General features: G+C 44.9%; 1 protein-coding gene across 1 annotated transcript in view; it reads right to left on the reverse strand.

Annotated features, from left to right (window-relative positions):
* Positions 1–13,923, reverse strand: part of myo (growth/differentiation factor myoglianin) — an 88,313-nt gene that overhangs the window by 13,249 nt on the left and 61,141 nt on the right. The window contains exon 2 of the mRNA XM_080271637.1: positions 1,913–2,112. Within this exon, the coding sequence (XP_080127763.1) occupies positions 1,913–2,112 (200 nt within the window). The remainder of the gene's footprint in view (positions 1–1,912; positions 2,113–13,923) is intronic.

Genomic DNA, 13,923 nt, shown 5'->3' on the forward strand with positions numbered 1-13,923 from the left:
CACAACTGGCGTTAATCCCAGACACATACTTGGTCAAAAACATCACTGGTTTGAACGCTGTTGCTTTATTACAGGAGCTTAAGGAGAAAATGAATAAAGCCGAGATTTGAACTAAATGAACACACACATTAATCCCGTTATCTTTCATTTTATTCTGGCTAACATCAGACGATTTTATTGGCTTAGGAAAGAAATCCCCTGGTTAAGGGCGTTAAAGGCAATGTCATTTAACGCAAGAGATTACGAAGCTAAGACAGTGTCAACAGTACCGTGTATTGAGGAGCTTAACCTACAGCAGCTCACAGCTTCTACTTCAGCTGTTGAACAGTCTGTGATTTTTAGTCTGGAAGCTGTTAGACATTGTGTTTTTGCCAGCTTTAGATGGCGGCGGTAATGAAAACGATGCACATTAAGTGCTTTAAACCTGGTGTACAATGAATGAATGTATAAATGATACAAACAAGTCGTTGTACTCGTGTACTACAGACATTGACATATTGACAATACCTGATCAAAATTAATGCAAAATCAGTGGCATAAACTGCACCAGTGGTAGAGCTTATATATAATGTGTTCTATGAATTAAAATTACTGCCTATCCTCTGTCCTTGCAGTCATTAGGGCAGTGTAGCCACTACGGTTAAGTCTCGACAACGATAGATTTTACTGTTTCTTTCCTCTTTCTGAATGGTTTAACCAAAACTTATTGTTGCTTCACCCCGATCTGTCAGACTGAGCAGACCTATCGACCACAAGCAAGCAGTCGATATCCTGTGGCGGACAGTGCCTCGCCATGGTAGGAAGGTGGAACGCTGCAGGAAAAAAAGGAGGAGGCATAGGCCTCAAGAAGACTTGCTGTGTACAGATGTTCATGAGCAGTATTCCTAGCTCAGACTTTCAATACTTGGTAAATGTGGTTGAGTTCTCCTCCTGAGAGTGTTGTGCAAGGCTAACTACGAACCTTGGTCCCTCGTCACTTTCACGGTGGTACCTCCTGGGACAGTGGTAAACACCCGCCTACCACCTCATTGGAGGGATAGCAGGTGCTACATGTTGCACACGGGTGACCCAGAGCTATGCAGGGCAGGAGCGTCTATCTACCACGAATCGGATACGTGCTTCGGCTGCATACCCGACTCAAGCAAGGCATACGATATAAGTGCCATAGTGACATTTTCTGGGAATTGAATCGCTTTAATTTTTTCCTGGCAACTTTCACATCCAAAGGGAACCCCAGTGGCAGGTCAAGGGCTGCAGACGACTTTGGCAACATTACCGCATACACCGTAGATACAGTACTTTTATTCGGTTGGATATTTTATGGCTACATACTGCTGCCGAGTGTCGGACACAGAACGAGGACACAAAATATACTCACATGCACCACAACAGACTTTGAAGTGCTTTATCAAGGAGACTGAGTTCGGTGTTGAAATCAGCAGCTGTTTCAGATCTACGTCATGTGAACAGTTACAAGCCTGAGCCCAACTTTAAAAAAAAATAAGTATATAAATTAATTGTTTCTTCTAGCGACAGAAATTATCATATGTGTTTTGGTGGGGACCAGGGTGTTGTCCTCGTCTTCCAGAATGTCGTCAAATGCGAAGGATGTCAACATTTAAGATGTCTTAGAGGTGGAAAGAGAAAATAAAAACATTATCTTACATAAATTCTCCTTTGGGAAAAGAAACTATGGTTGAAAGTTAGCCGGTCAAGTAGTGAGATTAATTGTCAGTAATTTTGTTAGTTTCTCATGATCATAGTACACGTAATTTTTCCTCAGATCTGTTAAGAAAAGATGGAACTAAAAAAAAATATGTCACTGACCTTCATACAATCCAGAACGTTACCTATAAAGCTATACTGAAACACGTGTTAACCCATGCTTACTAAAACTGCACGGGAAACCTACTTCGGTGAGGATGTAGTCCTCTGGGTTGTCCGGCCTGGTCACTTTTAATACGGATATGAGGATGGTGCGGTCCAACTCAGAGGGCATAGGCTTGAGCCACACGTGCAGGATGGCCCGTCTCGCCCTGTTGGCCAGCTTGTTGTGGTTGAGCTTGAAGTAGAGGACGTCCATGTTAGGTGGGATGCGCAGGTTATCCGGGGCTGTGGATGGAGTGAGAGTGAGCGTAATGATCACTGCTCCTGTGTGGGATTTGAGCTTGTGGGAAGTTTTACGGGAAAATATTTAATGAATACAGTCGAGATATGAGACTGAATATTCAGCAGAGGAAATAACAATGAAAATCCAAATTACGCTAGTGCAATGAAGTAATATGAACATAAATGTATAACTCTGTTTCATATATCTTCAGAGGCAAGTGAGTGTTGGAATATTACTGCAATTTTTGTTGACAAATAATCAGCTAAGATGAGTGTAGGTTATATATGATGTAAACCAAGTTTCTTCATTCAAGCCAAGTAAAAATCTGCTCACAACACAGTTAATGAAAACCATTGTTACAAATACCTTAGACTAATAAAGATCTCGGTTATAATGTGAGATAACAAGAAAAAAAAAGAAAGGAAATCGCAAAGTATAGCCGTCTGGATATATCCAGATTGTAGTACTTAGTATTTTGATATATATATATATATATATATATATATATATATATATATATATATATATATATATATATATATATATATATATACATATATATATATATATATATATATATATATATATATATATATATATATATATATATATATATAACACGCATGAGAAAGAATTATATAAAATAGAAAGTAATTCACGTAGTTGGGCTACGAAATCTCCTATGCCAGCCAACTACGTCTAAAGTTTGATAGGTCAGAATAAGTTGTGTCCAACAGTGCACCATTCGGCCTGTCCTGCACCAGTCAGTAAATGACTAGCGCAGACCTGTGGCTGTTACTTAACGCTTAAGATTATTATACTAAGTAATGTAAAATCTGCCTATCTATATACCTAGGCTGCTTCCCCCAGAGAAAGAGAGGTAGCCGAGACAGGACGACACACTCCCAATTTACACATTCCACACACATGCATTCATTCGCACCTTAGCCCAAAGGGGAGAGGGAACTTCCTCACTGCACCACACCACACGAGGGTCATCTGCGCAGTGCTAATCAGTGACATCCGCAGAAGGACCCGACAGCAGAGCTGGTTTACTCCTGCCACATCTTGATGGACCCATCCCCAAACCCGCACCTGACCTGATCAGCACTTCAGACCAAAATGCAGGAGAATATCCCCTCAGGGCTGCATCATCATTTATTCATTTACAATTTTTCTCCAGTCATTTCTGTCACGAGCAGCCACTCTTCCATGCTCAACAGACATCTCTCTTGCATCCAACGCTCTCTTCACACTGTCCATCCATCCTAATCGTGGTCTTCCTCTCAGCCTTACACCTCTCACATCCGATCCAGTTATCTTTTTTATCAAATGCTCATCATCCATTCTCTCCATACGCCCAAACCACCGCAACATCCTCTGCTCAATTCGATCAGCCATCTCCCGCACAACTCCGGTTCTCTTTCGCACTTCATCATTTCTCACTCAATCCATACGCGTCACTCCATGTGTACTCTTTAGACACCTCATCTCCTTTACATTCAAACTTTTCCTCTCTGCTACACCCATATTCCAGGTTTCAGTCCCATATAACGCATTTTTTTTAATGTGTTTTTTATGTGTCCGACTCCGGGCATAAGCTTCACAGCCTGCTCTCAAGGCCCAGTAGTCCTCCTTCATACCATACACCTCTACATGTCACCACTTCGGCACTAACATCCACCGTCCATATTGAATACATGCTAGGGCAGTCTCATACAGGACTGGTGTATTGGTATTAGCGGGGGTATTTTTACGACATGTCGGCGGGTCTTCTGGTAGATCGGAAATGTCTGTTTTTATGAAATTCAAATCCTTAAACTGTTCCCTGCCCCAGCTTGGATATGAACCCGGGTCCGCTAGGACTGCAGGCCACCTCTCTACCGATTGAGCCATCGCCTCCCCCACAACATCCTCATATAGCCCTCTCATTACATCTGTTCTAAGCGAACGACATCTAAACACTTTTTTCATTCCTCCCAGCACCTTTCCTACTTCATTCATTCTAAACTTCACTTCTGCATCTATTCTTCCATCCACAGCAACATGTGACCCTAGATATTTAAAACACGCTACCTCCCCAAGCAACTCACCATTCAAAACTATATTCATCATCCTCTCATCAACCACCCTAGTACACTTCATCACTTTACTCTTATTCTCATTTACTCTCATTTTCCTTCTTTCACACACCCTTCCAGACTCCTCTACCAACTGTCTTAATCTCTCCTCTGAATCAGCCACCAGTGCAGTATTATCCGCAAACAGCAGCTGATTCAGATTCCACTCTCTACCATCAGCATTCACCAGACTCAAACCTCCACCTAACACTCTTGCATTCACCTCCCTTACAACACCATCCATATAAATATTAAACAACCAAGGCGACACCACACATCCCTGCCACAGCCCCACTCTCACGGGAAACCAATCACTCACAATATTTCCCACTCTTACACAAGCTCAGCTATTTACATAAAAACTTTTCACTCCTTTTAGCAACCTACCATCAAGTCCCTACAATCTTACAACAGTCCACAAAGCCTCCCAATCAGTTCTATCATATGCTTTCTCTAAATCCATGAACGCCCAAAACACATCCTTACCTGTCGCTAAATACTTTTCACACAGCAAACACCTGATCCACGCATCCTCTCCCAGTCCTAAAGCCACACTGCTCATCACCAATCACTCCCTCTCTACCCTCTCTCACTCTCTTAATTAACACTCTACAATACACCTTACCTACAACACTCAACAGACTTATACCCCTAAAGCTAGTACATTCATACTTATCACCCTTACAGTGGAACAACACAAGCATTTGTCCCGTCAATTGACATCATACCTCTCAAAAAAACACACATGCAACAATCTTACTAAACACTCAACAATAGTTGCTCCACCACCTTTCAGGCATTCCACAGCACACCCAATCATACCTGCAGCTTTCTCTGTTTTCATCTCCTTTACTGCCTCCTGCACTTCATCGTGATCAAAGAGTCATTCAACTCTCCCAACACATATATTCTTTGCATCCTTTCATCTGCCACAATCTCAGCCTCCCTTTCCTCCTCTGCATTTAACCATTTAACAATCTTTCAAAATACTCTGCCCATCTCTTCCTTACTGCATCCCTCTTAGTTAACATCCTTCCATCCTCTCCTTTTACTTGTTCTTCCTTCCCAGACTCTCCCTTTTGCACCCTTTTCACCTCCTTCCAAAACATTTTCTTACTCTGTTGAAAATTCTCAGTCAATCACCTACCCCACCTCTCATCTGCTGCCACTTCAGCATCACACACAGCCCTTCTCGCCCTATTCCTCTTTTCCTCATACCTATCATATGACACCTCATCCTCCCACTGTAGCCACACTTCATATGCACGTCTCTTCTCAGCCACAGCCATACTTACTTCGTCACACCACCATTCACTTCCCTTTCTTACACCACCACTCACCCGTCTCACACCACACACCTCTTCCGCATGTCCCACCTCAGCACTCTTAAGCATCCCTCCTCCACGCTGCCATTCTCCTGATCTTTCACTGCATTCCACTCATCTTTCAAATTCTCCTGATACATTTTGTCATTTTCTCTCTTTTATCCAACTCACTCACTTTCAAACCTCCCTGCCACACGTATCTCTTCTAGCTCTCCCCCATCTCGTACCTACTCTCAACTTTCCCTCAACAGGTAGTGGTCAGACATACCTCCACCCTCCCCTCTCAAAACTCTCACATCCAACAATCTTCCTGATACATTCCTGGACACAACCACATAGTCCATCAATGCTGTATCTAAGAACCTTTCCACCCTCCTGTCTCATCCATATATACTTCTAAATATCTTTCTCCCCAAACAAGGTATTTCCAATCACCATCTTTCGCTCAACGCACATCCCTATCATTCGTTCCCCATTTTCATTTCTTCCAGGCACACCATGCATACCAACTACACCTTCAACTGCTACATTTCCCACTCTAGCATTCAGATCTCCCACCATTACCACATTCATATTCGCTCCAAAACTCTGCAGACACTCATCAACATCATTCCAGAAAGACTCCCTCTCTTCTGCATCCCTTTTGCTACCAGGCCCGTATGTACTCACAAATACCCACATCTTACGTCCAAATTTCGTTTTCACCCACATCAGTCTCGATGACACCTCATTCCATTCAGTCACACACTGCCGCACTTCCAGGCTCACTAACAAGGCCATACCTTCTCTTGCCCTTCCTCTACCAGCACCTGACAATCTTCAATTCACACTTCCAAACTTAGACTCACCCTTCCCTTTCATTTTTGTTTCACTCAAAGCTAACATTTCCAGCTTTCTTCTCACAAACATTCTCTGAATCTCCTCCCTTGTAGCATCACGTACTACATCCAAGCACATAGACCCAGTCTTCAGGGTACGGGAATAACTTAATCCCGTATCCCTTTCTCTATTCCCTGTCTCATTGTAGGAACTAAAAAAACAGAGAAGGGGGTCCTTAGTCCCCTCACCCCGCCCTTTTAAGTCGCCTTATACGACACCCAGGGAATACGGTGGCAGAATTCTTCCTAACACAACCTGGCCGCAGAGTAGTAGTATCACCCCATAGTGCGGCCATTTTGTGTCCCCCCCGCCACAGGGGGGACATCATGATCCCCATCATTCCAGCCATAATTGCCACCTAAGAAGTAGGGTAAGATAGAATCCAGCAACAAAGAGAAAGGGCTAATGTAAGCGAACCATGAAACAGCACACCAGTGAAATGGGCCAAAAAATAATTTACTCATTAAATTATCGAAGCTTTCGAATTTTTGGTTCCACACTACAAGAAATTATGAAACGCATATATATGTTTTCCTTTTAAATGCTCACAGACACCCGTAGTAAATTTTATACGCTGGGAATTTTATACAAGATCACTGATTTATGCAGTGCATTGGCCCAAGTCTCTCATTTTTTTCTCCATTGCTTTAAATTTCCAAAATTAGGAGAGTTTGACCTAAATGTGGCAAGGTATTTCTTCAACTTTATATTATATAAAGAATAGCGCATACAAAATAGGACAAGAACATATGCAAGGCACAGCTGTACAGTGTACTCGTACGTAAGACAGTAATGTGAAATATGTACTGTTTGTGGTGCTTGGGTAGGCACTTGTGGAGGTTAGGAAGTGGTTCTCATAGAAGGCCTTCTACGATTATGTTGTGTGTTCTGTGTCTGAAACATTCACGGCACTAGTGTCGAATGTGGGGAGGTATGAGATATTCGTGACATGTGAGAGAGGTGTAAAGTCAGTGGTAGTCGTTAGGAGGATATTCGTCTGACACCTGAATGAACTACCTTCAGGAGTAGCCGGTGCGGGGATTCCAGCTACACCAACAAGAGGCGTAGCCCTGGTAGTTGTTGCAAAGTGTCCTTATCCCAAAAGTTCAGGTTTCTGTATGCTCCTACACACAGGCTCGGTACAGCGTTAGGCACTCATCCCGAAACAGACCGAGTGTGTGGTGAGAGTGGAGTGACCCTGCAGCCCTCGTGTCTAATGTCCTCGATGTTGGAGCTTATCTACTGCATGTGCGAGGTTTAGCAGCGGATGGATGATGGCTGGGTTTCAACTGCCCGTGGTGAGGCCCAGCGTCTTAGTCTTCTCATGTTCCCTCCGAGTGGATGGAACAAGTGTGTCGTTCGCTGAGACAGGTGGAAGAACACTGAACGGTGAACTCCTCCCAGTGGATATGTATTTGGTCTTGATCCCTTTGCCGTACTTATCCTATGTAGGTCTTCCTTTTTCTCTGTTGAACCAGACTGACGAACTTGTGGTGTGATATGTGAACTGCCATGATTATGTTGTCCAGCTATCCTTCCACGCATCTGTGAAGACTTGACCTTTCCTAAACTTGTGGAATGTTGTATATCCTGTAACCTGTTGTCCTGCCACTCCAGTCTTGGATGGTAGCCTACACACTGCTTCTGGTGGCTGTCTATGTGCTCTGTAGGTTGTCACTATTTTTTTCCCTTATTGGGGATTCAACTAACTGACGTAGTATGCTTCAGTCGTCTTAATTATTCAGAATTTTATTTTTGTATGAGACTGTACTACTTTTACTCTGTGCCTAAAATTGCCATCTCTCCATCTCAAATAGTTTATGCATGTGTCACTGGGTATGTTAGTATTGTGTGTGTGTGTGTGTGTGTGTGTGTGTGTGTGTGTGTGTGTGTGTGTGTGTGTGTGTGTGTGTCAGTATGGTGCATCAGTATGGTGGTGGGGGTGGCGTGGCATGTTAAACACCCAGTATTTTTAGCCCTGCAGTGGCGACTAGAATTACCGCTGCCCTAAATTTCCTTCTTAAAAATACCCTGACCTTCTGTCCATTCACGTGGCTGGCATGTGACCTATATGACCAGCAGACCAGAGCCAGGCCTGGGGATAATGTGGCCTGTCTCTCTCTCTCTCTCTCTCTCTCTCTCTCTCTCTCTCTCTCTCTCTCTCTCTCTCTCTCTCTCTCTCTCTCTCTCTCTCTCTCTCTCTCTCAACAGAACATACACAGCTAATCTTGGACTTCTTCTTACACAACAAGGCTGAATTATTTGTTTTTCTCTTCTTTTCTTCCCTGACCTGTCAGTAAACGGCTAGAAAATACCTGGTAGAAATTTCAAGAATAATACATAGATATCTAGAAAGCACTCAGAGAGCGCATACCTCCACCAATGCCATTGCCGTTAAAAAGGCATCCGGATCCGGATCTGTGGAGATAGTGTATGGAATACAAAGGATCAGGATCCACAACCAAATTTAATCAATTGTTCCATGACACATGGCCCACTCTTTCACAAGATTTGATTTTACTGAAATTCATTGAGGACTTTTGGAGATATCGTGTAGACAAATAAACAAACATACGTGAATACATAACCTCCTCCAACTTCGCTGTCGGAGGTAAAAAACAAATGTTATCCAAGTGGAGAGGAAAGTAACTGGAAAGAAGGATGAGGAGGAGGATGGCAAGAGAAAAGGATGAGGAGAAGTAACGGGTAGAGGGAGAGGCAGTACCAGGTGGAAACAAAAACAAAAAAAAAAAAAAAAAAAGGGAGAGGAGAAGTAAGGGTAGAGATAGGGAGAGTAGGAAGTGGAAAACGGAAAGGGAGGAGAGGGAGAGGGAGAAGAAGGGAGAAGAGTGAAAGGTGAGATGTAATGGGAAAGGGAGTGGAAGGGTATGGTGAAAGTAAAGTGAAAGAAGTAATGAGGGTGAGAGAATAGGAGGGTGGAGAGAAAAAAGTGAGAGCAGTAATGGGAGAGAGAGAGAGGGGGGGAGGGAGGAAGGAAGAGAGTAGGAGGGTGGAGAGAGAAAAGTGAGAAGTAGTGGGGGAGAGGGAGAGGGAGAGGGAGGGAGGAGAGAGAAGGGGTTGTGTGTGAGTTACGTAGCAACTAATAGCGCCATGTGAGAGGGAGAGGGGGAGGGGGGCATTAGGAGGAGGAGGATGACGAGGACGAGGACGAGGAGGAAGGGTGATGGACAAGAAAGGGAGGCCAGGGCTGGAGGACAAGACGAAAAATAAAGTTAGGGAAGAGGAGGCGGAAGGGGTGGTAGGGAGTGAAGAGGAGACGTATGAGAGAAGGATGGTAGGGATAAAGAACAAGAGAGGAAATGGATGGGATGCAGGGGAAGGGGGATGTGGGGAGGTGGGAATGAATGAATGAAGGAATGAGGGGTAAAGGGAGGAAGGAAGGGAAGGGCGGGTTGGAATGAGGGAGATGTCGGAAGTGAAGGGAGGAAAAGGCAATGACGAGAAAGATGAGAAGGGAGAGTTGAGATGGAGGTAAAGATGAGGTATAAGGGATGCTTGGAACGGTGACTCGGGCAGGTAGGAGGGAGAGAAGGGGAGTAATGAGGGAAAGTCATCTGCCGGCTGTAGTGCTAGGGAAGGGAAGGAATAGGTGGAGAGGTGCTGGAGATGGAGGGGGAGGGAAGGAAGGGAAGGGAAGGAAGGAAGGGGAGAGAAGGATCGCGTGGGGAAGTGTGACTCATAGGGAAGAACCTGACCCTCACACTTATATACGCACATCCAGACAGACATAACACACACACACACACACACACACACACACACACACACACACACACTTATGAATATGCAAACACATGAGAACGATATTAATTCAGGGACATACGCAGTTAAATCCCATAAACACAGTAACTGTAAGAACACACACTCCATCCACGAACTCGAATATGCTGTACACACATAGTCACAAACATGTACTCGACAAAATACCAGTACTTATGCATATATACAAACATTTATGCACATACACAGTCCCACCCAATCATACGTACACAGGGAAAAACACACACACACACACACACACACACACAGCTAACTACAGACTGTGACTAGCACATAATTCTGCTGTAAGAGCCTACTTGGTGGCGGTGGGGTGGGAGGAGACAGGGGGAGGGTTTGCATAAGGGAGGCAGGTTGAGCCAGGGAGAGGCAGGGATAGAGTGAGCTGGGGTGAGTCAGAGTGAGTTAGAGCGAATGAGTTAGAATGAGCGAGTCTGAGTGAGTTAGAGTGGGTGAGTGAGACAGGGTGAGTGGGTTTTGGGCGGCTGGGTCAGGGTGGGTGAGTGAGTGAAACAGTGGCCGAGTTCTGGTGGGTGGTACTGGTTGGGTGAGTTGGAATGGGGGGAGGGGGGGCACGCTAGGTTATTTGGGAGGACAGGGACAGGGTGAGTGAGTGAGAGTGTGCTAGGGTGAGTGGGACAGCGTGGGTGTGTGAGTTAATGTAGGGGGAAGGCTGGTGAGTGAGTGAGACAGTGAATGAGTGGTGTGTGCGACAAGATCGGTGAGTGAGTGGGCGAAAGAGTGACTTAGATGGATAACGTGAGTAAGTAAGTTAGTTAGAGTGAGTGGGAGTGGATGGGTGAGTGAGTGAGTTATAGTGGGTGGGATAGGGTAGGTGAATGAGTGAATTAGAATGGACTAGGCTAAAACGTTGATGTGTTAGAGTGAGTCCGTGAGAGAAAGACTGAGTGAGTACGGCTGAGGCAGTTCCTGAGTTAGAGTGGTGTGTTTGAGAGGGGCGCCTTCACGTGGTGGCACAAATATAGCCAGGGGACTCAACTACCATATTACACAAACGCCTCTCAGTCAAATACTCCCTTGTCTTCTGACAGACGAACGTAAGCCTGTAGTCCACTGAGTTCATTTCCAACTGAGCCTGGGATTGCAACTACTACTACTGAGTTACAGTGAGTCACGCTGAGAGTGAGATGGAATGAGGCAGACTATGAGTAAGCGAGTCAGAGGGAGAAGGTGAGTTAGGGAAAAGTGACGTGTGAGTGAGTGAGGTATGAGTAGACAGGATAAGAAATAAAACTGACAGTGAGTTTGAGTACTTAAATGTTTATGGCTTGGAAAGACAAATGTGAGTGAGTAAGTGACTGTGACGGCTTGTGAATGCATGGAAATGAGTAAAATAGTGTGTGTGTGTGTGTGTGTGTGTGTGTGTGTGTGTGTGTGTGTGTGTGTGTGTGTGTGTGTGTTATGAGTAAGAGTGAATGAGTAGGGACGCACAAGAGGGTCTGAGAGATTTTAGTGTATGGGTGAGGGTGAGACGGTGAGTGAGTGAGTAAGAGCGTGTGAATGAAGAATATGAAAAGATGGTGAATGAGTACGTTGAGTGAGTTTGAGTGAGGCGTTGCGAATGAATAGGAATGGGCAGACGAGATGTGAGTGAGTGAGTGAGTTGGTAAGTGAGTTTGAGTGTGACGGAGTACGAGTGAAGAGGAACCGATGAGTCAAGGTATGAGTGAGTGAGGCAGGGCATGAGTAGTGGAATCTTATAGTAGGTTAAGTGCAGAGAGAGAGAGAGAGAGAGAGAGAAGGGGGGGGGGCTCATGTCATCCCAAAATACACACCGAATGCGTTAGGGTGAATCAGGAGGGATGAATGTTGGTGAAGATGACATGAATGAGTTAGGATGGAGTAGCATGTGTGAAGTCTGAGTAGGGATGATTTGCGTGAGGTAGGATGAGGCAGGATGGATGAACGTGCACTCAGATTAGCCAAATGAACGGAGATGGATCAGAATGGATAAAAGAGAGTCAGAGTGAAGTACCGAAGAATGTATTAATGTAACTCAGGATGGGTTAGAATGAGCTAGAGTGGGTTGGGATAGATCATGGGAAACTGAAAAGGCTCAGGATGTTTAAGAATGCATCAGTTGGGTAGGATGGATGGATCTGGCTGAATGTGGGTCAGGATGGATCAGGATGGCGAATAGCTGGTTAGAATGAATAAGAATGGGTCACAGCAACCTAAAAATGGTAACTTCATGGTTAGTCAGAGTAGGTTAGGATGGATCAGTATCAGTGAAAGTTGGTTTAGATAATAGTCAGGATGGATGAGGAGGGTTAAAAGGGCGAGGATAATAGCATGGGTTTAGATGAGACAAAACTGTGGATAGGAATGGACAGAGAGGATTTACTGTCAGAATGGATACACTCTGGGAAAAATTGCCTGGTCAGCATGGGCGACGATTGGGTTCAGGATGGAAGTGGGAGCAATGGAAATGGAAGAGGGAAAGATAGTGTGGGATAGGCGAGACCAGGTTGGAAGAAAGGAAGGTAGCATGGAAGAGGAGAGCTCAGTATGAAAGAAGAAGGACTGAGTAGGATGTGGCAGGGGAGGTCAGAATGGAAGAGTGGATCCTACGATGGGAAGGGACGCCAGGTTTGGCGACTAATGAGACTGGAAGAAAGAAGTGGATGGATAAACCTTCAGGATGGAAGAAAGGAGGTCAGGATGGAAAAGAGGTAAGCTATGAATAGGAATTAGGATCTATCTATCTCTATCTATATACCTAGGCTGCTTCCCCCAAGGAAAGGGAGGTAGCCGAGACAGGACGACTCACTCTCCATTTACTCATCCATTCAAACACATTCATTCGCATCTTAGCCCCAAAGGGGAGAACGGACAGATCCTCACCGCACCACACCGCACAAGGGTCAACTGGGCAATGCAATCAGTGACATCCGCAGCAGGGCCCGACAGCAGAACTGGTTTACCCCTGCCACATCATAACAGACCCATCCCCTTACCCGCACCTGACCTGACTAGCTGATCAGACCAAATGCGGGAGAATATCCCCTCAGGGCTGCGTCATCACTTATTCATTCACAAATTCTCTCCATTTATTTCTGTCACGCACAGCCATTAGGATGGCATAGGATATAACAAGATATGAGAAGGAAGAGGTCAGAGTGGAAGAAAGGTAGTCAGGATGGAATAAAGGTCAAGATGGCAGAAGGGAGGTAAGGATGTACGGGGAAGCTAGGTTAGAAGAAAAAGGTCAGGATGGAAGGAAAGGAGATCAGACAGAAGGGAGGGAGAAACAGGTCAGGAGGGAGAGACAGGTCAGGAAGTAGGAGGGAGATAAGGGTGAGAATGGGGTCAGACATGAAAAAAAAGAGTCACGATAGAAGATGGGAGGTCAGGGTGGAAGAAGGACGTTCAGAATGGAAGAATAGGGATCAGAGTGCGAGAGGGATGTGAATAAGAAAGAGGAGGTCAGGATGGAAAGACAGGATGGATGTTAGAGTCAGAGTGGAGAGTTAGATTCAGGATGGAAACAGAGCCAGAGTGGAGTTAGTGTCAGGATGGTACAGGGATCCAAACTGAGAGGCAGGATGGAAAAAAGAAATCTTGATGGATAGGACCAGGGTGGAGCGAAGTTCAGGATGACAGAAAAGGAGACCAGAATGACAAGGAGGGCAAGGTGGAAGAATGGAGGTCAGGACTGAAGAAGGGCAGG

The sequence above is a fragment of the Coenobita brevimanus genome, chromosome 47, assembly GCF_032717465.1.
Source record: "Coenobita brevimanus isolate Jiangsu-jjx chromosome 47, ASM3271746v2, whole genome shotgun sequence".
NCBI lineage: Eukaryota > Metazoa > Arthropoda > Malacostraca > Decapoda > Coenobitidae > Coenobita > Coenobita brevimanus.